The sequence below is a fragment of the Carassius gibelio genome, chromosome A16 (genome assembly GCF_023724105.1).
Source record: "Carassius gibelio isolate Cgi1373 ecotype wild population from Czech Republic chromosome A16, carGib1.2-hapl.c, whole genome shotgun sequence".
NCBI classification, from domain to species: domain Eukaryota; kingdom Metazoa; phylum Chordata; class Actinopteri; order Cypriniformes; family Cyprinidae; genus Carassius; species Carassius gibelio.
The window spans coordinates 16,356,132-16,383,993 of NC_068386.1; the positions used below are offsets into that span (position 1 = coordinate 16,356,132).

At 36.6% G+C, this 27,862-nt stretch overlaps 1 protein-coding gene across 3 annotated transcripts; it reads right to left on the reverse strand.

Annotated features, from left to right (window-relative positions):
- Positions 1-1,094: 1,094 nt before the first annotated feature.
- LOC128029992 (protein kinase C alpha type) lies at positions 1,095-26,749 on the reverse strand. 3 transcript variants are annotated; one of them, XM_052617444.1, is made up of 17 exons: positions 25,621-26,737; positions 24,366-24,729; positions 21,289-21,320; positions 19,519-19,601; positions 16,889-17,000; positions 15,994-16,122; positions 14,395-14,551; positions 14,080-14,281; positions 12,151-12,333; positions 9,506-9,679; positions 6,913-7,004; positions 6,187-6,249; positions 5,966-6,104; positions 4,437-4,517; positions 4,227-4,334; positions 3,927-4,067; positions 1,095-3,084 (listed from the first exon to the last, which is right to left on the reverse strand). In XM_052617444.1, the coding sequence occupies exons 2-17, from the start codon at positions 24,593-24,595 to the stop codon at positions 2,923-2,925; spliced, it is 2,088 nt and encodes a 695-aa protein (XP_052473404.1). In that variant the 5' UTR covers positions 24,596-24,729; positions 25,621-26,737; the 3' UTR covers positions 1,095-2,922. The 3 variants fall into 3 exon arrangements, 1 of the variants encoding a protein (XP_052473404.1); XR_008187768.1 differs by lacking the exons at positions 1,095-3,084; positions 3,927-4,067 and adding an exon at positions 5,752-5,805 and having other exon boundaries at positions 4,278-4,334; positions 25,621-26,749; XR_008187767.1 differs by lacking the exons at positions 1,095-3,084; positions 3,927-4,067 and having other exon boundaries at positions 4,321-4,334; positions 5,752-6,104; positions 25,621-26,746.
- Between the last annotated feature and the right edge of the window lie 1,113 nt (positions 26,750-27,862).

Here is a 27,862-nt window from a genome sequence, read left to right on the forward strand (position 1 = left end):
AACTTAAAAATTAAAAATAATAAATTATAACAAATACAATTGGCCCATTAATTCGAATTTTAATATCAGTACACCCCTAATATGGCTGTAAGTGTGTGAATAAAATTGGTGTCTCTCTAAAAGTGTAGACCTGCCAAATTCCAGCACTCTCCCTTATGTAAAGAGACCGAGAATTTAAGTAGATTAGTTCAGGTAATGAAAGAAAGACAGAGCAGCATAATTTAAATGAATAATTAGTGCAATTTCTCTTAACAATTGGTCATAATTCAAAGGGTCTTTGCAGGGACACCCAAGATTTACACGTCTCTAAATCTTGGTTGGATTTAACAAAGGAAAATGTGCAGCATGATGACAAAGTTTCTTCTGAAACTCTTAATTAGATAAATGTAGGATTACTGGGGTCTTTTGAGAAGCAGCCGACAAAAGCAAAATCTGAGAGAAACAATTGAGATATTACAGAGATGTGATGTTTCTTTCTTATCTGCAAACACATGTACACTTTAAATTCAGAAAAAAAGCTCAGATAAATGCTCACATTTCTCATCATCCCTGATGGAGTCAAACCTCATCTCATTCTCTGTTAGTCCCATTACACTTCATAGTGGCCTCATCCTCATGATAAAGTATTTTTAGGCATGATATCAATAGCATAGTACACTCTGACCTCAAGAAGTGAAGAAGGGAGAGAGAAAAAGATTATGCATGACAAGCAAGCGTTTCTCAAAGCATTAGATTTTTTTAACAAACCTTTATCAATTTCAGAGGCCGGAAATCTTCAGTTCAACACAAAAGATGAGGTCACAGAACTAAAAAGAAAGTAAGAGTGGAGCATTACAAAAAAAGAGGAGTGACGGAGATGAAGACAGTTACAGTAAGGAGGTTAGGGTAGTTTTTAATAGGCAGGGTATCCTGTTATATCACTCGAGCCCACTGGGATGGCACTGATGGAGCGATGAGTGGAGAGAGAACGTCTTAAGATTGAGAGATGAGCGTGAAGGTCTGTCATCTCATCAGCACGAGCACAGACTCCAGAGACCTGACCAGTGAGACGAGGCCAAACAAGTCAATGATGGAGTAAACACACACAAAAGTACTCAGTTTACTGCATCTATTTTATTTTCACAATTTGAAAACACAAAACTACTATTTTATTTCAAAACTAAAATCTATCTATTATGCACAATTGCACATTTAATCAAATTATCTTTGATACTGAGGTTGAATCGTTTATTGTGATTGGAAACACATAGGGACATAGTATATACCATAAATACGTCAATACATGGATTTTTCACTAATTAGAACATTTGTAACAGTTGTTTATGTAATTCTAACTACAGAGTTTAGTTCCAACCTCAAAACAAGCACGGCTGCTCATCTGAACGTTTGGCAGGTGTGCTGTATAGCTGGAACCAATCTGTAGAAACGAGATTGGACTTCCAGGAGCAGAACTGAAAACAGCCTGATTTACAAAATATACAATTTACATAACCACAAGACCAGCAACATGACGACTGAAATTAAAGGCTGGGGAATGTCGACAATAATCAGGCAGTTATCAATTTTCTTATTAATTAATAAGTATGTTTCAATTATTTCCATTCCAAATTCACACTTTTTTTCTTAACAGTCCCCATGTAATGAGTGAAATGTTCCCACTTTTCTGTTGGCAGTATTTTGTCATCAGTGCAACTTTCAAGTTATATTAGAATTATATTACAATCTGGGCACAGCGTGCTGACTTACTGTAGGTCATTCCAGGTCAGGCATCATGTGCATGATGATCTCTGAGACCTAACCATATTTATACAAAAAAAAAAAAAAAAACACTAAATGAATTCACCCAAAAATGTGAGATTTTGAGACCAAATTGACATTGTTAATTTCATTTAATTAATCCTGTGCACTATAAACAAAATACCTGGTTGATAACATTTGGGAATGTTTTATCTTAAACTAGAGGTTGCAAAACATGATGCCATGCACATTTTTATTTTATGCTGATGTAAAAATGCTGATGAAGTTTAAAATGTTCATAGAAAATTTCTATTATTGAAATAATATAATATAATACACTGCACATACTTTATATAGATATGTATATAAATATATGGGATAAATCATAATTATCTTAATTTGTGTTTTTCATAAAGTCATTTGTATTAATAACATGGATCCCAAAAACGTATTTTTGTAAAATACTAAAACGACACAAACTTGTATAGATTGTATAGAATCATATTTGGATTGAATTCTAACACATCTACAGAGATATACAGTATGCACTAACATTCATGTCACAAACAAATAGTTTATATGCTTAAGCATTAATCTTTTTTTTTTTTTTTTTGCATCTAGCCATCACGTGTGTGACTCCTAAATTATAATACAGAGTTTCTATACCAGTTAAATGAAAGGATTACCAGTGTTTGCTCACCTCTCTGCACTTATTTAGTTACCGAAACCAAACATGATCTTACAAAAAGACAAGCAGAACCACATTAGCTTGATCTGAGATAAAAAAAAAATCTACTTGAAGTGAACTTTAAAACATTGGGGAAATCATGTTCATGCTGGTTTCTATGGTGTACTCCGTTATAATTAGGTCATGGCAACTACTAGCATCCAAAGGGATATCCAATAAGATCTTATTGTCCAATGAGATAATGGCATGAATGCCTGATCCCTAAATAATTCAGGCTGATACTCTCAAAGTGGACTGGCTAAATATTATTAATGCTTAGTTGTTTTACCGTTAATATGATTAAAATCAATGTGGTATCATTTTAGAATGTGATGGCTGGTCTAATTAAGACTATTGCATGCATGCTGAAGTCAAATTACACAATCCTTTTTTTTTTTTTTTTTGTCACTGTAGTTTAAATCGTGAACAGGAGCAGAAAAAGTCCAAAGATGTTTTTTTCAGACAGCTGTGAGGGGTGTGGGGGGAAATTCGGGGTTAATGTAGGTGAAGCCTTGGAATTCCTCTTGACTTATGGCGGCAAGAACATCCGGGTCAGAAGGTGTGAGGACAGAGGGGGCCGATGTGAAAAAATTATCAAAGTTCTCTCCTTTTCTGCCTCCCTGTGGGAATGTCAAAAAGAATCCATTGGGTTAAGTTTATTTCTAGTAAATATCAAATTATGTGAATGCTATTGACATCAGTTCAGTGCTGTGAACTTAGCGCACCTCTGCTTATTTGCTTTGCTCACATACATTGACACAGCATAATATCCACGTAGATTAGCATGCATAATATGGGCATAGAGCTACAGGCAATAAAGGCCAGGCTTACCGCTTACAAGACAAAATAACCCCAGTAAATGTGCACGCACACATGCACAGATGCACACTGAAAATAATAAGGAGGAGCAGGCAGAGCGCATCAAAACCTTCCATTTACATGGTTACGGTTTTAAATGAACAAAACAAAGACACACACATACACACACTGGGCAACATTTATCTTCCTAAGAAAATGAGGACAATAACAAAATGTATATTGGTTCTATTTAAAGTTAATTACAATAAATAGTAAAAAAAAATTAAATAAAGTTAACTAAGTGTAAAATGTACACAAAAGTTTTTTTTTAATCTATCCATCCATCCTTCCATCCATATATTTATTTGTCAATAAATTACTGACTGAATCCTGAATCCTTTGTTTATTTAATATTTAATACACATTTTTTGCTATCATGGTAGGGAGTTTCCATTTAATTTAATGTTTCTATTCAGCTAATTTTTTTTTTTATATTCTCTACCCTTAAGCTTAAACCATAAGCTTTTTGTATTTTGAAATTGTTGTGAGACATTACTGAGCATGTTTAATAATCCAGACTATCATTTTACTATCATTGTGGGGCATTTCTGGGGTGAAGCCTGACCCACACACAGAGACAGGTGAGGTGATAGGTGATACTGACACTTCTGGGTTTGAAGGGAGGTTGTATCTCCAGTCTCTCCAGCCGGTCCCAGTCTATCCAGCGGAAAAATGGATGCTCCCGCAGCTCTCTCTCTGCTTCCTCTCCTCCACCCAAACGCTTGGCAGGGTTCTTCGTGAGGAGCTGGGAGAGAAACAGATGGAGAACGAGGGTAAGAAAAACAGAAAGGATGGAAATACACTTGTATGCTAATTTAAGTAAATTTTTTGGAGGTTATGTTAGTATTAACGATGGAATAGATTGCACTGTGCAGCAGAGATGAAAGAATAAGAAGTAGATTACCCCTTTGCAGATGGCCACAGCCTCCCGGGAGAGACTCTTAGGATATGAAACGCTCTGTTCCATGATGGACTGAAACAGCTCCTCCTCATCTATGCCATCAAAAGGAGGCTGATGAAAAGAGAGAGACAGAGGGAGAGGGTGCCGGGAATGAAGATCTAGTGAGAAAAGGACTAAATTAAAGGTTCAGGGAAGCAGAGGATGAAAAATAACCTGCCCAGCCAGCATCTCATAGAGGAGGACTCCATATGACCACCAGTCCACTGCTTTACCATACGGCTGATACGCCACAATCTGAAAACAACACAGATCTGTTATAACGGTTTTAGTGAAGATTTCCCAAAATGTTAACTGAGAATGCCTTTTGAATTCTAACTAAATTCTGTAATTTGTTTAGAGGTAGCAAACAGGATGTAGAATTATAGTTTGGATTTAAGGTAAAATTGTTTATTTAAAGTAAAATTTAATTATATTTAATGTAACTACATTTAGTATGAATATATGGGATGATGTAATTATTGTATTTATATTATTATTCCATTTGCATTTATAAATACATCATTTATAAAATATGTATATCATTAAAAAGCTATTTATTCAATATAATGAAATACCTACACTATCGTTTAAAAGTGTGGGGTCAACGTTGGGAGGTAAAAAAAAAAAAAAATTCAGCAAGGAAGCATAATGTTACCAAAGATTTCCTTTTCAAATAAATGCATCAAAGAATCAAAAAAAAAATAAAAAAATAAATCTATTAAGCAACGCAACTTCGATGATAATTGTAACGTTTCTTGAGCACCATATCAGCAAATTAGAATGGTTTCTTTCTGAACGATCATGTGACACTGAAGACTGGAGTAACGGCTGCTGAAAAATCTGATTTTACATCACACGAATCAATTATTTTGGTATAAATTACATTTTTAAACATTTTAAAGTAAATATTTCAAAATAGCCTTGATGAGCATTCTCTTTAAAAATCTTTAAAAAAAAAACATTCAAGAAAACTTAGCGAACTCAAACTATTAAACAGTAGCATACTAGTTATATAGAATCAATTAATACACATTGTTATGTTTTTTAAAAAGATAGAGCAAATCAACATGAAGCATGTTGGAAACTTAAGTGATTCTCAAAATCATATAAATTAGAAATATTCCCACTACATAGTTAGATGGATGCTATTACAGTCCTTCAATGTGCAGATAAGCTCATGAAAATCATATTAAAGATAATTACACAATAAATATGCCAGTGTCTCTGTGTCAGCCATGAGTGTGTGTCACAGCGTGAGAAAGAGAGATTAATTTCCTTGCCTGCAGGGACACATATTGCATCTTTTCAAAATGGCAGGGACACAAAGATCGATGACTTTTTTTTTTTTTTTTTTTTTTTTTTACATAATGTGATCAATGTGAGCCAGTTTAACTGCTGGGATAATACAGTACTGATGCTAGACCCACATTCACATCGCCTTTCCATCCATCACACAGCAAAACACAAACATTGACGATTTAGCACATACATCACTCGAGCGGGATGTCCATCATGTCGCCGTGTGGTAAACACCGCAGTGAACCTAAATGAAATCACACAGAGACACGTAGATGCACATACACGCAGACATGTGCTGACTGCGCACATCCACTGAGTGTTCACGTAAACACAGAGCCAAGGTCATGGAGAAGAGAAGATGAATCAGACGGCAGGAGGAAGGATGGAGACAGAGTAAAGGAAACCTCAGGTGCGATGTAATCAGGTGTGCCACAGAAGGTCCGAGTGGTGTCCCCTTCCATCATGCCTTCTCTACACATCCCAAAGTCTGCTATCTTTATGTGTCCTTCACTGTCCAGCAGGACATTGTCCAGCTTTAGATCTCTGCAGGCCGAGAGCGAGAGGATATTAAGTGCCTGTAACATATGGTGTGGTTGTGACAGGAGACCGTCATCATGTCTTGTACCTGTATATGATGCCTTTGTTGTGCAGGAAGAACAGACCCACAGCGATCTCAGCAGCATAGAACCTGCCAACAACAAAATCTCTCATTAAAAACACATTCTTCCACTGCAAGACAGGATGAAACTAAACAGGTGTATTTAGAAACCGAAAAAAAAGAAGTACTTCAACAGTACAAAAAGTGAAAAGGCAAGTACGATTAAAGAAATTGTTGTGGATTATTGTGATGTTTTTATCAGCTGTTTGGACTATAAGTCACACTTTTTTTCATAGTTTGGCTGGTCCTGCGACTTCTAGTCAGGTGCGACTTATTTATCAAAATTAATTTGACATGAACCAAGAGAAATGAACTAAGAGACATGAACCAAGAGAAAACATTACCGTCTACAGCCACGAGAGGGTGCTCTATGCTGCTCAGTGCTCCTGTAGTCTACACTGAAGACAGAGCGCCCTCTCGCGGCTGTACACAGTAATGTTTTCCTTTGATTCTTGGTTCTAAATAAATGCGATTTATAGTCCAGTGCGACTTATATATGATTTTTTCCTAATGATGACGTATTTTTGGACTGATGCGACTTATACTCAGGTGCGACTTTTAGTCCGAAAAATACGGTAATAGTAAATTTCTCCAAATTTCTCAAAAAGGGTGAGTACATTATCAGCAGATGTTTATTTATTTATTTTTTCCGGTGAACTAATCCTTTAAGATAAAACGCTGTGCTGAACTCACGCTGCATGCGGTTCTTTAAACTTGCCAACGATTTGGATGTGAAACATAAGATCACCACCGTTCACGTACTCCATGACGTAATACAGACGATCCTACAACACAAAACTCATCATCAGTAATCAGCAGATATGCAATCTCATCATACTAATAGGAATCAGAAATGAATCATCAATCAGTTCGCTTGTTCTCATGCTGTGCAAGTAAATAATACAGCAAATGTCACAGCAGATTAGCAATCAGTCAAATTAAATGACAAAAGTTCATGAATAGAAATGAGATCTTGTGATCACTCACTGGCAGAAAAATCTAATTTTTCTTACATTAAAGCATGGGTAAAGATTCAAAAATTTTCAAAATAATTCGTTCTGAGGGATCGTTTGACACTGGGGGCTGGAGTAATGATGAAAATCTAACTGTAATTTACAAACCCTGTACAATGAATTGCGTGAACTCTGTGTTGTAAGATGAGACCAGCAAGTTTGATCTGTTGCTTCTGTATTTGTCACCTACAGCCAAGGCAAGATAACAGCCCACTCTATCTCCAGACACATCTGACTACAGCATCTGGTGTCTGTAGGACTTGAACTTCTGACCAGTGGGATGCTGCATTTTTCTGGGCAACTGATAGCTTTGACAGGAAACTCCATTTCTTGCACTTGATACAATGAGACATAGGCTACACAAAGAAATCATTACCAAACACAGTCACATAGAGTGTGTGTTACAAATTCAGTCGACGGGAGAAAAAAAATCAAGTGATTCAACAATAGTAATTCAAACCTTCACAAACCATTAAAGCCAAACATAAACACACACACGCACGCACACACACGCACGCACACACACACACACACACACACACACACACACACACACACACACACACACACACAAACACACACACACACAGACAGAGACACACAGACACACACGAACACAGACACACACAGACACACACACACACACACACACACACACACACACACACACTAATATTTCTTACTCTTTCAGAGAGAAAGCTGCCAATGTATTCAATTAGGTTGATTGTCACTTTGCAATACGTGTCTACTGAAAGAGGTCAGACAATTAGCCTTATGAAAAGTCATTTTTCAAAGCAAAATGAGGCAACTGACATTCCAAAACAGCCCTTCAGATTCAATAGGTACAAAAATTATTATCATTTCAGAGTGAAATAGACAAAATGATCAACGAATAACCTTTTATTACATAGGCTGTTCCAGGTTGCCAGTTTGGGACTTGACATGACAGCGTTCCAAGAACATAATTATTACATTGTCAGAAGCTTCTGTTATTTCGTTCACCCATTGTTCCTGTTGACATTTTATACACCGTTAGTCAATATTGTAAAATCAATCTGTTCTTGTGATTTGTCTCCCTCTCAAGACTGCTTTGTTCAGGGCAAATTCATTTCATCTATCGGTCCCATTCTTAGCCACTATAAACAACCATTTAATGAGGTAAGAGAAATATATTTACAGAGATGCTTGCATTTTAACTATGATTAAACACCTTTACTCCATAGCTGATACAGTCATTAATCTGTAGGAAGCTCAAGAGCGGTGCAGTTTCTTTAAAAAGAACATTTCTTTAGATATATGATGTACACATATGGTGAAGAATCCAGGTTTATTAGTAGCCTAATAAAAGCTTTTTTTATTTTACACGGAGTGGGTTAACTCAGAGGGGTGGCCATTTTGAAATCATATGCCCAGGTGAATATTGTTCAGTTACATTGTTTAATAACTGTAATTACTAGATGGCAATCTGGATATGCTAGACTGTTCTCAGACTGTTTCACCCAAATCAAATGTATAATTTGAGTAATCAACAGACAAAGCCTCTAGCTACATTAAACTGTATTGTAAGTCTTTTGCTCATTTTCAGATAAACCTTGGATTAATAAGACAATAATAGTCAATTATAGGTATTATTAAACAGAAATAATACATGATAACTACTTTTAGTATTTACTACATTTTACTACATTAAGCTGCCATCATTTGATAGATTCAGCATTACATTGCAACAGTCAAAGAGACTGAGAGTCAGAGTTTACAAAATTTATTTAGAAGATTTATAAAGATACTAAACATTTTTTTATAATTCAGAATCATGTAGTTATGGTAAATCCAACATGCTTTGCTTTGTCTTGGTAATCCTGTGTCCACAAACACTATCACTTGCAGAATGCCATCAGTACCTTAAAAAGTGTGATGCTGCATCCATGTCACTAGGTGTCAGTGTACTATCAACCAGCACAACAAAAACGAAAGATTTATTGCATTCATGTTTGAAAATAGCCAGTTTCTGCCCTAGGAGACCACATGTGAACATGTGTCCCCATAAAATGTAAATACTTGTGTTCCAGCTGTGCAAGAATGTCAGAAGTGCGATTTAAAACTTGCCTTGAAGGTGAAGAGCAGATTTGTTCCATCACTAAGGGATGAAGCCCAAATATATTTCATGATTTACAAATGTGCATAAGCATATATTAACCTTATCCCCAGGCTCCGACTCTCTTTTAATCATTAATCTTTAACACGCTCTCACACACAGCGATGAACACACAGACCTCGGTTTGAAAGGCGCAGTAGAGGGAGGTCAGGAAGTGAGGTCGCCCCACGAGGCCCAGCACTCTTCTCTCCACCATGGCGCTCTCTGTGTCCTCATCCTGAAACAGCACATCCTTCTTCAACACCTTCACTGCAAACAAGCGCTCGCTGCCCCTCTCCTCTGCAAGCAGGACCTGCGGGATGACAAGGAAACCTTGCACTAACACTTCTTGAACATTAATCATTTAGAGTTCATCATCTGCATCTGCTGCATCTGCCTGCATCTGCGACTCAATTGGGCAAACACAAGCGAGAGCAAAAAACATCATTCAAAGCGAGTTTAACATGCACAAGGGAGGATTACCTATAATAATAATAAAAAATATATATATTAAAAAAGAACAGATATTCTTTCATTTCATTTACTTGTGTGATCCTGTTCCCTTAATGTCTTTTTTTCCCTGCTTTGTGTAATTTTTTATCTCTGGGTCCCAGGTCTCTCTCCTCTGCTCCTCTCTTTAATCTCTTCCCTCGTTTCTATCCTTTCTTTAGCACGGTTCTATGCCCTGGAGGATGTGCTGTCTACTGAGTATAACCCTGGCCTCTTATATAACCAAATATCTTGTGAGGACACACACACACACACACACACACACACACACACACACACACACACACAAAGCGTGCGCATGTGTGCATGCTCACCAGATATACTCGTGCACACACACTATTTTAAAATGATTTTATATACTGTACATGAGCACAACAACAAAGGCAACAAACATTCCCCCACACGCTCAAGCAAAGAGTGTAAATGCACACACACTCTCATGTCATTCTTCCTCAGGGATCAAACAGCTCAGAGTCCTTTACTTGTGTGCTCTGCGCTGACACACGACAACAGCATTTAGATTCTGTTCAGCGCAGACAGAGGAACAGTGCTTTGTTTGACCGAAACAATGCATTCACACTGAAATATTCCAACACTCCCAGGGCTTCTCTTGACTCGCAATCACAAGCTGTTTTTCTTACACGTATCACAAATTCAGCCTTATTTATCACATAACCGGACTGGCCGAACACAAAAATGACTGTGTGCCTACATAGCTTCAGGTATTTTAAGGTGAATGAGGTCTGCATCTCACTGGGCCTTGAGTCAGAGCTTCTGCCTCCTAGAGGAAGTGAAGCAGAGCCACAGCTGCAAATTTTAGATAGGGAAATCAGCCCCCTCCTCTTGCAGCTGAGACCAAAGCTTTAGCGTTTCCCCTTCTTCCTGAATTAGCAGCAGCAGGAACGAATGAGACAAGGGCCTAATTCAGTTCCAAGGACACGGTACCCTTTGCACTCCTAATTGCATCTACAGGGAACATGGAAGTAGACGTGTTTGTTGATGGCTGAGTGCAGTCTCATGTAGTCTGACGCTCGGCATTAAAAATCTGTTCTGTGTCCCAAACCCACTAACTTAGGCTGAAGCCCAAAGTATACTTTGATGAAATCTATTGTTGTTACGGTCTCCAGTAGTTTGTGTTCCATCTCTGCCTTTTCTTTGTGAAACCACAATCTGGGCCAGTTTTGCCACCTTGTGGACAAAAATAATTAAAATAAATAAATAAAAACCAGTGTGTGTGAGCTGATTAGTATGTCCAAATTCACAGCGTTCATAAAATAGTGTGCAAAAAAGGACCTAAAACAAATATCATAACTGCAGTCGAAGTCCAGGTCCATGTTCAAAAGTCCAAAGTTCAAGTACCCAAGCTCCCAACTGAACAGGATCTGATTTCAGATACAGCAACAGTTCTTCAAAACTAAATTTGATTTGACACATGCAAACTTAAAAGTTTTACTCTGGTCTAGTGTTTGTGTTATTTCTCACCAGAAGTCTAGCTCGATAAAAATGTCTTTGTACCCTTTGTTTCCTGTAGTTCCTGTTGAAAAAAAACAAAACAAAAAAAAAAACAGCATATGCTCTTTGGATATGTTTTGAATGAACTGGTTATGTGCTGATCCTAAGATGGTCCTGAGCTAGTTGCTTTTGACCAGTTTAGGACCAGCACATGAACAGCAGCCATGCTTCAAAACATATCTAACCAGCATATGCTGGTTTAACTTGAAAGGGACTAATATATATATACATATTTTTGTCACTGATGTATCTAATCTTCCAGACTCATTATTTTGTCCTTTAAAGTAATCACTGTATCAACTCATTACCTTGTAAATATAATTTGTTTACTGACAGACTAATAAAAAAAAAGATGTTGTCTTAACTCCTGGAAGTTCAGCCAAACAGACTGAAACTTGTTGATTATAGTCAGCGCTTGCCATTTTGGTGTTCAATATGCGTCAGACGATCAGTGAACAGAGTGGGTGGACTGTGGGAGTGCTGTCTGAGTCTGAGTCTGGAGAGTCTCCTTGAAAGATTTCTGTTCCATTGACAACCAGGAGGAGAAATATAACCATTTATTACACATCCAGCAGGGTCCAAATGTCAGTGATTTGCATTTTGCATCACAGCGTTTCATTGTTTCTCATTTTTCTAACCCCTGAAACTTTATTTATTTCCAGGCTCAAATTTGATTTTGAATATCACTTTTTCATTGCGGCCTTCTGGATCCCACTGTATGTGTATATGTATATGAAAAAAAGTTTAGGTTATTTCAAGCACCTTGCCAAAACTCCCTTTGCCCAGAACCATGAGGAAGTTGAAATCATGCAGCCTGACTCGGCCTTTGCTCATGTGCAGTGCAGTGGGAGCTGGACTCAGAGCAGGCAGGGTCACAGAAGGAACAGGCGCCGTCACAGTAACAGGAGCAGGAGGAACAGAGGGCATGAGAGCAACATCTGGTACCTTCAGAAATTAGGAGAAAGATGGGATGAGTGAGTTAGAGAGAGAGAGAGAGAGAAAGAGCACAAGCATACTTTGTTTCAACAAAGAACTACACTGCCCTCCTGTGGATGTGTTATGAAAGCGACACAATTAAGGTGCTCACTAAGGAAGACTTGAGAATGTAGTCAGAATAAGAGGACATTTGTAGATTTGGCTGTTTGTGACTCCATGGTGTCAAAAAGAAGAATTTTAGCTTGATGTGTTTATCTGTGGACCTGAGATGGCCCTAGGCTTCTACAGCACTCTCTTGGCTGAATGTTGCATGTTGACACTTTTATCTAAAGTGACTTACAGTACACCTATCACAGGGATAATCTCACCTGGAACAAAATGGAGTAAAGTGCTTTGCTCAAGGGCACAATAATGATGCTTTATAGTTAGTCTTGAAGATCTGAGCCAACAACGATTCTGCTTTTACCACAACTTATGGAAGGCAACCCAAAAGCTGCGGGCTGCACACCTTACTAGTGCTTATGATAGGTAAGACAAAAATTGCTAATAGGGAGACAATACATCTCTATTTGTTAAAATTCACAGAAGTTGCTATACAGATATTTTATTTGAATCGTTCATTAAATTAAATTTAGTAATGTACCAATGAGTGATACAGATGATCAAAACTTGGATCTACTGTATTGTTGATTGAAAATACAATTATTTATTAAAAACATAGTAATGTTAATTGTAAATTTTAATTTACAAATATACTGTTTATTATCAATTCACCTTAGTTAATAGTAAAACAATTATTGTTAATTTAAAAAACATAAAATATTAAAAATGTATAAGTGTAATGTAGAAACTAATATTGATAAATAAATGCTGTATTCATTTATATTTCATTTTAGTAATTGCATTAACTTGTGTTAATGTACAAAATGTTTAAAAATGAGCTGTATAGCTGGTCACAACACAAATGTCACACACACCATGGTTTCCATATTTTATGGGGAACATATTGGCGTAAAGGATTTTAAACTGTACAAACTGTATTTTCTATCCCCCTACCCCTAAACCTGCCCCTCACAAAAAACTTTCTGCATTTTAAGATTTTCAAAAGATTTCTTGTGTGATTTATACACTTGTTTCCTTATTGGGACCAAAAAAATATCCCCACAAGGTCAAAATTTACTGGTATTACTATTTAGTACATTTTATGGGGACATTCAGTCCATAATGTAGGGAATACTAGGACCACGTATGCACGCACATACACACAGACACACACACACATCTGGTTTACTATCCTTGTAGGGACTCTCCATATGCGTAATGGTTTTTATACTGTACAAACCGTATATTTGATCACCCTACACCAACTTTACACTTAAACCTAACCCTCACAGCAAACTTTCAGCATTTTTATATTCTCAAAAAAAAAAAAAAAAAAAAAAAAAAATAAATTTATATATATATATATAATAATAAACTTATTCTGTATGATTTAAATGCTTGTTTCCCCATGGATACCTCAGTTTAGGACCTGACAGTGACACGAGTCCCTATGAGTTGGTGTATATTCAGTTTTAAGACAATAGAAAAGTGGGATAGAAAAAACATGTTACCAAGAATGTTACCAAAAATTAAATAATCAGATTTTGTTTAAAAATTTGTAAATCTGGTCGGATCAAATAACAGAAAAAAATCAACTGGAATCAGTATAATGAATTATAATTATGATAAAATGCAGATGATATGAGAGAGTACCTGCAGGTCTGCGTCAGGTACAGGGATGTTATAATACTCTCCCTCATCCTGGTTGAGTAGTTTGAACCAGCCGCTGACCGATCGTCTGAATATCTCACTGACGCCGAACGACAGAGCGCCCATGAAGTCATTCCGTGAGGTCCGATCCCAGTCCCAGACCTCTACAGACAAACGCCTGTCCCACTGCCTCCCACGCACCGAACTACACACAGACAGGACTGAGAGAGATAGCCTAGCACCCACTCAGAAAACCACAGCAGCACCATCTTCTGCATCGTATGCGCATACAAACAAAGAAACACGAATAAGACTCACAAGGTGAAGCTCTCGTTCCAGATAGGGTTGAGTGTAGAACGGATGGTTTTGGTTTTCTGTTTGCTCTGGCTCTTCGGATCAGGGATGAGTTTGAGCTTCACATAAGGGTCCGACAGGCCGTTAGGGTCCATGGGTATCAGGTTACGTGCTTCGTGCACTAAAACAAACATTACACATTGAGAACTCATTATATGTGTGTTCATACATAACCGTATTGAATTATAGTGCATTAATTATATTATGCAACTGAGCAAACTGAATATTTCTGTGGTTGTGATGGTAGGCTTTGTACAGTCAGAAAGCCGGTTGCCTTTAAAAGAACAATGCATTTGAAATGCTCACATTCTCTGTAGAGCATTAGTAGTCTTCTCACTAATTACTCTATGGTGGTGCTGATCTAAGAGCCACAGGCTTAGTTAAGTTGACACAGTGCAGCTAATGCATTGTAAAACAGCAGATTGTGTGTGTGTATAATTATCTTTTTCCTCATGATGCTATATGCACACATTTCTCTCTGCTGGAGGAAAGCTGAGCTGTGCCATGTGGCACATGATGCATCTTCAGTGTGCTTCCTTAAATAGCAAATTCTCTCAGTGAGCGAAGGAGTAATTCTTCGCTGGGGTATGAATAGGGGGATCTTAATAAACATTACTTAGCACTTTCCAATGATAGGATATAAAATAAGGGCAGATGTTTTATTTTCTATTCATTTTATAAGAGATTTGACATTTTTTGCAATCCTTTTACCAAAACGTGGGGCATGAGTAAATTCCGTTTTAATCCTAGAGAGTTTACATTGTTATTTTTTTACATAGTAATAAATATTACATAAAACTTATAGAATAGATACATTTGAAGATTATATGATGTAGATTATATTAGGCTGTCACTGTTTATCTCGTTTAAAACCAAATTATAGATGATATATGTCGATAAACTTACCTTTATATTTATATTAAAGAAAAAAATATAGATATGTAATTTTTTCTTACAATAACTTGAAAAACAGGGTGGAATGGTTGAGCTTGGGGAAAGCTATCAAAAGCTTAATTTTTGAATCTTTTCTTAATAAAAGTGTAATAGAAAAAAAAAAACTTTTCCTACTAATTCTTCCCATAATGCTGTGGAAAGGGCTAAATTATACCGTATACATTATTGTATCCGTTTTGTAGCATTTAATAACAAGTAAAACATTTTTTCGGACTATAAGTCGCACCTGAGTATAAGTCGCATCAGTCCAAATATACGTCATGAGGAGGAAAAACATATATAAGTCGCACTGGACTGAACCAAGAGAAAACATTACAGTGTACAACCACGAGAGAGCAGCATAGAGGTAATGTTTAATCTATTGTAATGTTTTCTATTGGTTCATTTCTCTTGGTTCATTTCTCTTGGTTCATGTCAAATTAATTTAGATAAATAAGTCGCAGGACCAGCCAAACTATGAAAAAAAGTGTGACTTATAGTCCGGAAAATACGGTAAGCTTCCACAGAAAAGTCATGGGGCATACAGTGTAATGCTTTGATGAATGTGCTGTTTGAGAAGTCTAACAGTGTTCATTAGTTTCAAACTCATGAAGTTACAGTTATATTCACCTGTAACATATATGTCTTCTTTCTCTCCGCGCACGGTCAGGCGAATCCGTCCTCTTTTCTCAGTGTGGTCATGTCCGCACAGGCTCGGGACGCTGCTCTCACAGCGCTTGTGTACATTCATGTCACAACCTCTCTCACACAGAAACAAATAAACACATACACACACAAATAAGAGAGGGAGAAAAAGTGAAAGAGAAAGAAAAAAAAATTATATATAATGGACTTACAGTCTCTCACTAGTCCAAAAACAATAATTATAAAAAGCAGTCTGCCTAATACTGTAAACCTTCTAAATTTATCATAAACAGTGTCAACAGCCATTGCAGTACATTGTACCTTACGAGACAACATGCTGAAACAGCAAGTGCTGTGAGTTTCCACCGCCTGCTTTATTATTTTCTAAAAGCGTATCATGTCATGCAAATTATATTAGATGACATGGTTGTTATTAAATGGATTGAACCAGAGTTAAAGGGAATTAATTCAATCTAATATACAGTATGAGATATCTATTAAAAGCCTGAAAAACATCACTCTGCAGTTACATATAATTGTATGAAATTAAGTATCAAATCACTGAAAGTGAAAGTAATAATAATATTTAATGTAACTCAAATTCAATATTTAATATTAATAAATATAAAAAATTACAGTCATTTATATATCCTTGCACAGCTGGTAGGATTACGTTGCAAATCTTAACATGCACCAAGAATGCAAGTAAATTAATAACCAAGTAACCACTTAAAAACTTCAAGTTTAGCTAATGTGGTCTTAACAATAAAATAAAATAAAATAAAATAAAATAAAATAAAATAAAATAAAATAAAATAAAATAATGTCAGCCTACTAATCTAGATGAACTTAATTTGGATCTCTATATAAATGGACTCACTGGTACATTTCATGCCCTGATGTATGAGGCCGTAGAGCAGAGACCCACAGTGATCGCAGAAGGTGGGACTGGAGTATGTATGTACTTTAAACTTGTGTTTGCTCTTGAGATCCTGGAGAGAGGGATACAATTTTTTTTATACTAAGTTAATTATTGAATTGTTTATTGGAAAAAACACTTTGATGTGATTGTATTTAACACAGAAGGCCGTCATGTACACCCAGTTCAGTTCTTGAAAGTAGGTTGGCCATGAAAGAAAGAAAAAGAGATTCAAAATATGTGTCTGATAAGAAACCCTGTCACACTGTTATTTGCTCTAGGACTATCTTTATGCATTGACACAGCAAGCATATGTACAAATAAACAGATACACTACTTTCCCTCTGGTTCTCTCTCTCTCTCTTTAAAGGTCCAGAGGAAAGGCTTCATTTTGAAGTGACTTTTTCACTTGGAGCCAATTAGCTAGGGCTATTTTGAGCATGAATGGTGGATGAATATATGAGTTCAGCTCAGCTGTGAAAACTGAATCCTCCTAAATGCCTAAACCCTTTCCACCCCAGCATGGCTTCTCTCTCTCCTCCTCATTCTCACTCTCTGCATGCTGTCTGCTCCTTTTCTTCATCCTCTGACAATCTTCCTCTCCACTTCTCTTCCTCTCTGTCAGTCTGCCTCATCTGCTTTTCACACAGGCATCATTGTCTACCCTTCCGTATACAGCCTAGTCGCTCATACACAGCCGTACACAAGCACTCCTCCTTTACCTCATTTTACAACTTTTTTTTTTTTTTTGCTTAAATCTCATAAAAAGTTGTAACTATGCTCCTGAAAGAGAGTGTGAAATAAAACTGTGCTTTGTTAAAAAAAAAAAAAAAAAAAAAACTAGTATGTTGTCATGCTACCTCCATAGGAAGCAGACTTTTAAGACAGCATCTTAAGAAGTGGCTTATTTGGAATGCTTTACATGCCATGTGCCAGCTTCACTTGCACACTGATTTCAAACGAGTCTCACATAAGCATGCTAAGCTAACAGTGTGATAAAATACATAAACAAATATATTATTATATAAGTACATTTTAAGTAGTGTTCCTGTAGCTCAATTGGTAGAGCATTGCGCTATCAGGTGCAAGGTTGTGGGTTCAATTCCCCGGGAACACATGATAAGAAAAAATTTATGGCCTGAATGCACTGTAAGTCGCTTTGGATAAAAGCGTCTGCTAAATGCATAAATTTAAGTATACTTTTCAACACTTTTTTTTTCAGCAAGCTTGTTGCAATGCAATCTAGGAATGACTGCAAAACACAGGATATAACCAAAGACTCTCACAAGTTAAAAATCAGAGTAATTGAAAAGTTATTCTAATATTAAAATTATTTGAATAATAATATTATTATAGTATAATTTATAGTCATTTTTTATATCCTTGCATGGCTAGCAGAATTAAATGTAAATGCTAACAACATGTATATACCCAAATAATTGTAAAAATTTAGTTAATGTGATCTTGATATTGAATAAATTTAACAATATTATATTATATTATATTATATTATATTATATTATATTATATTATATTATATTATATTATATTATATTATATTATATTATATTATATTATGCATAATACATAATACATACAAACACAGATATTGAGTAAGATCATCTATTTTTAATTACACTGAAACATTTTTCTGAACATTTGAATTGTATTGAATGAAATATACAGTCAGTACGTTTATAATGAACATTTATCTCACTTCATCGTTATCCCAGTGTATTCTGGGAATGCCTTCCCCACAAAAGATGTGGAGATATAAAGAAAGTATATTTGGAGGCAGCAAAATTAAGTTGTCTGCCTTTTGAAACAGCCTTTGGAAGCAGCCCATGATGCCTTTGATGAAACTAGGACATGGAGCAATGGAAGTGTGTTACAATATAGCCCCTTCCTTGCTTCTCTTTTTCACACATATTCTCACACTCACTCTGCACTACCTGAGTGTGAGTAGCAGTGTAACACCATCATATCACATCGCCTGCACGTTTTATCGAAGTGTAGCAAGAATAAGAGAGAGCAAGAGAGAGTGAAAATTGATATTCTTTTCTTTAAAGCCTCCTCTTTTAAAGAAGGTATGCAAGAGAGAGCAATAAAAGGCTCGTCAGGAAAAAGAAAAGATGAGTGTGACCATGAGACCTACTTCCATATTGACTTACTCAGCCAAAAAAATAAATAAATGGCCTGCAGTGCAAAAATGTGAAAATGAAGAGGCGAGAGACAGTTGGGGTATGGATGATACAGTAGAATAAAAGATGAACTGCAGCGATCATAGCAGAACATCAAGCATGAAAAGAAGAGTTATATGCTGATCAAGCTAAAATAATGAAAGAAAAAAAAAAATAATAATAATGCTAAATGGCAAAAGATGACCAGCTGTACAAATGACCTACTACCTACATACCTTGACAAATGCTGCTTGTTTTCCCGAAATGTTGTTAACTAATAAATGACACTTAAGTGAGTATGCAGTTAACTTTTTTATTTATTTAGTTTGCCCCTATAACTTACACCTCTAAAAGGTGTGCGTTTTGTTTTATTACTATACTGTATAAATGAACAGAGAACAACATACATACCTCTGCTTTGGGACCAGTAATGGCTCCGGGACAAGTAAAAGTGACAAACTCATGGCAGCGTTTGTGCACCACGAAACTGCACACTAAAAGAAACACACACCATATCTCGTCAGTAAACACATACCATATCAGAGCTGATGATATCACATTGGTGCATGCTTCTTTTGGGTGATAAATAATAAAGTAAATACCAATAAACTGACTCCCACAAAACATAGTAAATCACGCTGCATGATTCATTTAAACACTCTCCTCCCATAAATTTTGCTTCTGTAAGGGAAACTCTTACAAATGCATATGCGTTCAGGTCAGATGCAAATATAAATGTTTCATCACTACTGTTTCAATGCGTATCCTGACAGTAGACTGCAGGAGACAGGGTTTGGAGCAAGCTGTTAGTAAATCTGGGCCTAAATGTAATATTTTGTGATACAAATCATGATGCAGCAAAAATACACTGTTCTAGTGGGATTAAATAGAGGAAACCTGTTAAATTGCTATAGGTCTTTTTTTTAAATGTAGTGATGCTAAATGTGAGCTTGCAGTTGATTATCAGAAAGAGGTAGACTTTAAGCCGATTAATGATTATAATATTTAATGAAAATGAAAATGTAAAACAAAAAATAAGCATATGCATGGATGATTCGTTTACAATAAGATCAATTACATGCTTGTAAAAATGGTGAACTGTCAATTCATGCTGACTTAAATTTTTGAACCCTTTTTTTTTGGGGGGGGGGGGTGGATATATATATATATATATATATATATATATATATATATATATATATATATATATATATATATATATATATATATATATATATATATATATATGTGCCCATGACAGATACGGTCATATATATGAGAGTGAGAGAGAGAGAGAGAGAGAGAGAGAGGGTTGGTGGGGGGTGGGTTGAGATCAGAAAGGACAACAAGCTGGGACTTGAAGTTGGGTCAAAAAAATGTCTTTGCTCAGATTTTGCTGCCTCAGCTTTAGCAAAAGCAAAAGCTTTAGCAAAAGCTTTCAGATATTCACAGGGCTATAACCACTACAGACATCCAGTGGAACATATCTTCCCCCAATATTCAGATCAAATTGATGGGTTTTTCAATGAAAGATGCCTACACTTTGGCCTCGGGGTCATCGGATGCTCATTTTCCACAAGTCAATATGATTATTAAGGGTCTTAATGAAAAGTCTGTAAAATAGTTTTGTTGAAATGACAGCTCACTCAGGGCAGGTCTAAGGTAAGACGCCACTCCAGTCTGTGCTGAAACACTACTGTCAATCAAACTATTGTGGGAGGGGCCTGTCTGTGTGATGTCATAAAGACAGGCATCAGAGATCGGAACAATTTGAGAAAGGGGTAAAGATTTTAGCAAATTAAAAATAAAAACAATGGGTGGATTTGTATCATTATAGGGTGGCTGTGTACACACACTCCCAACACACATTTCAGTTCAAACAACTTGTAAAAGTGTATGTAGCATCTGATGACCCCTTTAAATATTTAGTAAATATTTAGTAACATCTTTGGATCCTCATGCATGATAGCAATACTTATTTCATATGTAGCCCATAAAATAAAGGGTACATGAAAACAAAAGACAGACTGCTGTGAATTAGATATATAAAAAACTCCGACGAGAAGTCCCAGGCAGAATCTGAAGTTATTTTGTGTTTCCTGTACCTGTCTCCTGTCTGTGGAATGTAAGTGTAAATTAAATAAATCTTTGTAAAATGTGTTATACATTGAAAATGATTACCTTGACACTGAAATCCTTGCTTTCCAATTCCCCTGTAAAACATAAAGAACAACTCACATCATGCCATCTAATTATTTTGTGTGTAATTGCGATTTGTAAAAAGAGGAGATCATAGAGAGCTGTAGTGTGTGTGTATGAGCACAGAGGGCAAACAGAAGACATGAGCTGCTGTGCCCATGACAGATACGGTCATTTCAAAATATCCTCATCTGACAGGCAATTTAAAGGCTCTTCAGTTCACCATAATAGCAGGTTGCTCTGCTCCTGATATCTTTGCTATGCAAAACACAACTTAGCATAAATCCCTCAAGTGCTAAAATAAAATACGTTGACACCCAACACTTGGGCATGATCTGCTCTTAAATGCATCTGAGACTATCTACGGCTCTTTATAAGCATCCTTCAGACCAGTTGAAAAGGTTTGAGAAGTGTGAGCCATCAACATCAACTTATACTCAGAAATGTAGGTTAAGACAGGACAAGGGCAAAGAGACAGAGAGAGGGAAAAGAGGATTCAAGTTAATAGGATTCAGTAGTGATTTATCAGAATCAGAATCAGAATCAGAATCAGAATGAGCTTTATTGCCAGGTATGTTTACACATACGAGGAATTTGTTTTCGTGACAGAAGCTCCGCAGTACAACAGAATGACAGCGACAGAACATAAAACACACAACAAAAGAACAAAAAATACAAATAAGTAGATAGTGAATAACAATATACAAATGACAATTGTAGGCAAGTATATTACAAAATGAAGTTATGTATGTACATATATATTGTGTGCAAAATTTAAGTGTATACTAAGTATGTGTGTTAGATAAATAAAGTGTGTGTGTATATAAATATAAAGTGTAGTGTGTCCGCCGTTATTATCAGCTGTTCATAAGATGGATTGCCTGAGGGAAGAAACTGGTCCTGTGTCTGGTCGTTCTAGTGCTCAGTGCTCTGTAGCGTCGACCAGATGGCAACAGTTCAAAGAGGGAGTGTGCTGGATGTGAGGGGTCCAGAGTGATTTTGACAGCCCTTTTTCTCACTCTGGATAAGTAAAACGTATGCGGAGCTCGTCACGGAGGCAGCCATCCTGTATCGGCGCCAGACGCAAAGACAAAACCCTATCTACTGTAGGGTTAGCTTACAGTAGGTAAATTTAGCTGTAGTCACACAGTCATCTCAATGCCAAAATAATAATAATAATAATAATAAAATACTATCCTGAAAAAATAAAAAAATAAAAAAATATACATATACATATATTTGGCCCTATATTTTATAAAGATTTCTTGAGCAGCAAATCAGCATGTTAGAATGATTTTTGAAAGATCAGAAATTATTATTACTATGAGCATCGGAAATAGTTATAATATTTCAGAATATTATTTATTTATTTTTACAAAAAAAAAAAAAAAAAAAAGTTTTCCTAGACATGTTGCAGTTGGCTTTGTAATGGTAAAAGTCTGATGTCTTGTCTTTCCCCTTCAAAAACTCTCTAAATATTCTGATGGTACTCATACCACTTGCATATAGCAGATTAATAGTACTTTGAGTAGCTCATGAAAATTATGAACCTAGAAATATACACAAATGTACTTCACAAGACTTTGGACATGCTGTACTGTATTCCAAAAGACCCACCAATAAAACTTCTGTGAACTCAAGTGAAAGGACAGAGTGAGAAACAGGTGCATCTATCAGAAGCTATCTGAGCAGTTCTAATGAACATGAGGTCTACAAACGGGCAATGCATGGGCCATATGGCCAGTCGCAGCTCTAAGCATGTTCTGTGGAGCTTGTGGTTAAATGGCAGCTCAAACAGAGGGGACTGCATAATTTAGGAGGCCCTTCAGGGCATGAGTTTTATGAGGCATGGAGGAAACTGAGAACAAGTGTGGTCATGTAATACATGTGTGGGACAGTGTTCTTCTGCACTCTCTGTGTCTGTCAACAAAAGTGTACCCATAGTAAATGCCAACTCTTTTAGTAAATGTCAGTTCTTTTGACTTGTTTTCCAGTAGAAATATAAAAATATTTATAGATAAATTAACTTCTTTACACAGTTGGCAACAGCATATGTTGAATTGTGTATTACTTATTCTTAGCACATTGTTGGTGTTGTTGTTTTTTTTTCAAGCACAAGCTTGATTAAGTTCTATTCCGGCTTAAGTTTATGCATGGTCCATTTGGAAATATGCCTTGTTGGAAGATAGCAATTTTTAGAATGACATTTTGTACATACACCACCATCCAAGTTTGGGATCAGTATATATATATATATATATATATATATATATATATATATATATATATATATATATATATTATATATATATATTATATATATATATATTTTTTTTTTTAAGAAATGAATAATTTTATTCAGCATTGATGAATCAAATTGATCAAAGATCACAGTAAAGACATTTACATTGCAAAAATGTATCCCATTTTCCACAAAAACACTTAAGAGATGTTTCTTGAACTCCAAATCAGATTATTATAATGATTTCTGAAGGATCATGTGACACTGAAGACTGGAGTAATGACCATCACCAGAATAAATTATAGACATATTAAATACATTACATAACAAAAAATTACATTAGAAAACAGCTTTTTGAAATACAAATAATATTTAATAACATTACTGATTAAGCAAATGTGGTCTGGGGGAGCATAAGAAACTCTATTCAAAAACATTTTCAAAATTCTTACTGACCCAAAACTTTTGAACAATAGTGTAGTACAAAAAAGATTTGAAAGAAAATAACTTAACAAATTATGAAAAATACATTTAAAATATTGTCTTTTAATACATAAATAATGATGTAGTGTTATGGCTGACTGTATTTGAAGAGATTATACGTAACAGTTCACAATGAACTACAAATTACATGACAAGGCCAGTACAGCACTGAGAGGGAGTTATGATATGAGTTATGAAATGGGCATTAAGATTTTAGGATTAAATCAATACACAAATGCAGTCCAGTGTAAAGGTTAAGGTAGAAGTATCGGTTTACAGCATAATAATGTTAGGAGTTATTGATGTGGCCAGCAGTATTAAAGGTGTAAAGTACCAGATGAAGTCAGTGCAGTGGCTGCAGAAAGTAGGCTGCTTGAAGAATCGGGCTGTGAACTGGTGGTCCTTCACTTCAATGACCCTCTTGTGCTTGAGAGCCCCCTTCCTCTGGAAGACTGGCAGCCTGGGGGGAGGAGAAAGAGGAGAGGGGAGCGGGGAGGAGGAGGGAGATGGGGAGGACAGGGCCAGGGGAGACAGAGACGGAGATGGAGAGACTGGGGTAGACATGCTACCAGTTGAGTTGGACAGAGCAAGACGCAAAGAAGAAGAATGGGAGAAGGATGCAGGGTTTTTGGAAGCGAGGGGTTAAAGACCAACAAGAGGATTTATGAAAGGGGGAGAATAAACAAGTAGAGAAATGTCTGGAAAAACACAGATCAAGCATAAGAGGTCACATGGAATGTAAAGGAAGGAATTCAATAGGATGTGACGGCAGTTAAGTTTGTGATGTTGAAGAAACAAAAGGAAGAGATTCCCAGGAGGAGGAAAGGGAGGGTGAGAAACAGAGAGAGAAAAAGAGGTTAATACACACTCTAAGAGAAACTTCCACTGGGACTTCAAAATGCATAGCGATTAGTGTACCTTTTGTCCTACTTCAAGCACACACACACACACACACACACACATACACACACACACACACACCCTACATTCTCCGTGTCAACCAGATTCCCACCACCTGCTCTTACACACTTTCAGCAAGCTCATTGTCTCCCCACATTCTAATTTTATACAATTTGTTAAATTAGTATTAAAGTATCATATCATATATGTGTGTGTGTGTGTGTGTGAGTGTGTGCAATTGTGTATGTATTTTATAGTGTTCAGTAGTGAAATTCTAACTAAAATTACAAAAACAATAAATGCTTTTAATTATAATTTAAATAAATATAATTATTATACAGTACTATTAATGCGATCACACACTATATATATGTATATATATGTATATATATATAAGGTATACAACTGAATATCTGTTATATAAACTGACTGCTGTTTTTTGGCTGATTTGAGGTCAGTCAGAAGTGGAGTGCTTTAGGATCGATCAGACTCACATTAATAAAAGAGAATGCATCAAGAAAAGCTGAAATGAATGATGACACACAGGAGACAACACTGAACAAATGATCGTCACATTAATTAAAGGAGATCTACAGAGCAGGAGACTGAAGAAAGGAAACACAAAGAATTTAGGGCATCCACCAGTGACACCGACTACATTTATGAAAGAAAGAAAGAAAGAAAGATACCTGTAAATGTGGCAGTATGGTTTCTCCTCTTCCTCTCACTTCTTCTCAAGGCTCTTGTTATTCTATGCAATCAATCCTTGGCTTATAAAAAAGGAAAAGGAAAAAAAGCTCACCAAACAGAGGGTTTACAAGAGAGGAAACGCAACTGAAAAAAGAATCAAAGCCCAAAAAGGAAATTAAGAATGAAGGGAACGATGATACAGCAGCTTTCCAGGAAAGAAAGAAGAAGGAGTATTGTATGGCCGTATATTCCTTTATCCAATAGAGAGTATAGAGGGGGTGAGGAAAAGAGGCGAATTTCACTTTCCAAGATTGATTCTGTTTTTACCAACAGAAAGAGGGGATGAGGAGAAGTGAGACAGACAGAGAGGGGGTGGGGTGGGGGGGTAGATGAAGAGAAATAGGCAGCAATTCATTTTTGAAATCTGGGTTACCCCTCTCTAGAGAGTAAAAGAGAGACAGATGATGGGAGGGTGAGGAAAGAGGACAGAGAAAGAAAGGGAGGGAGATGTTGGCCAGCAGCTCGCTCATCCTCGGTCAGCCTGTAGCTCGTCCAGTGCAGACGAGTGATGAAAGCAAAGAAATCTGATCAGTGATCAATAATCAGCCTCATTCTGTAACACTGCCAGCCTTAGTCAATAAAAGTGTTTCGACAGACAGGTGTCTTGGCAGCCATGTTGTTCATACGTAAGAATGAGACAGGAAGTTTAGTATTCCTGAAAAGAGCAACATAAAGCATTAAACAGCATTTAACAGTGCTTCATCTCTTTATGCAGACAGAGCAGTCATGTTCATTCAAATTGGGCATGTGCCCCTCTCAGATTTGTAAGCGCAAATAAATAAATAACAAAAAATAAATATAAATTCTAATTTTATATGCACAATTAATGTAAATAAAATGGATGTCACTCGTAAATTATATGTCTCATATAATATACAAACATACTAAACAAACTGAATGTAAAACCATTACCATTCCATACAACAAAAGTATCTCTCTCTCTCTCTCTCTCTCTCTCTCTCTCTCTCTCTCTCTCTCTCATTTCCGGTGGAGGCTGCGAGCGTTTGGGGTGGTGGTGAGGGGTTTTATGGAGAGTCGCTAAACTTTTCTATTGTTTTTTCTTACTATTTTTTCGGGTAAATTAGAGTTTCAAGTCTAATTTTAAATCGACTATTAGTTTGAGTTTAGTTTGAGGTTAGTTGACGCGTTGTGGAATCAGTATTCACGTGGCAAGTGCAGAGATGGCGTCGCACCTGGGTGTGCGAACGCCGTCGCTGTCGCTTCGTCATGGAATTAGATGCCTCACTCAAGTGGGTATAACAGTAGAGGATGTGTTGCTGGATGTAGCGGAGCGAGTGGGACATGAAAACATCATTTCCGCGTCTCGAATGAACAAGGCTGTGGTGGTCTTTTTGAAGGAGGAACTACTAGTCAATCGTTTGGTTGAGAGCGGCATAGTGGTAAGTGGAGCGTTTATCATTGTTCAACCTTTAATATCTCCAACTGTGAAAGTAGTCATTTCAAATGTGCCGCCATTTATTCCTGATGAAGATATACAGCGTGAGCTTTTGAGGTATGGGAAATTTGCGAGCGGAATTAAGATGATACCGCTTGGATGTAAAAATGAGTCTTTGAAGCATGTGTTGTCTTTCAGACGGCAGGTGTTTATGTTTTTGAATGCCCCAACATTAAACGTGTCTTTTCGTTGCGTGTACGAAGGAAAATCGTACATGTTGTATGCGAACGCTGGGGAATTGCGCTATTATGATTGCGGGGCTGTAGGACACGTAAGATTGACATGCCCGCAAAGAGAAGAAGTGACCAATGAGACAGATACGAATGGTAGTGCAGAGCAAACCATGGAAAAAAAAGTGGAAAATGAAGATCAAAATGTGCTTAATAACAAGGATTTAGGTAGTGTTGGTGCTGAGAGCGAGTCTAATAATACTGAAGTGTCTACTGAAGTGGTAGAGAATGTGAATGGTGAGATAGAGCTGATTGGGGAGATGGTGATGAAGGAAACTGAGAAGAATACAGAGCAAGTGGAGAAGGTAGGAAATGGTGAGGAAGTGATGTCAGTTGATAGAGATCAATCAAGTAATGGAAGCATTGTGAATTCAGAGGGTAAGAATTCAGAAGAGAGGATTGAAAATGAAGGAGAGGAAGAAAGTGATGATGACTTGTCAGATGTATCAGATGTGTCAAATTTATCTCAGAAGGGAGGTGACCAGTTTTACACTT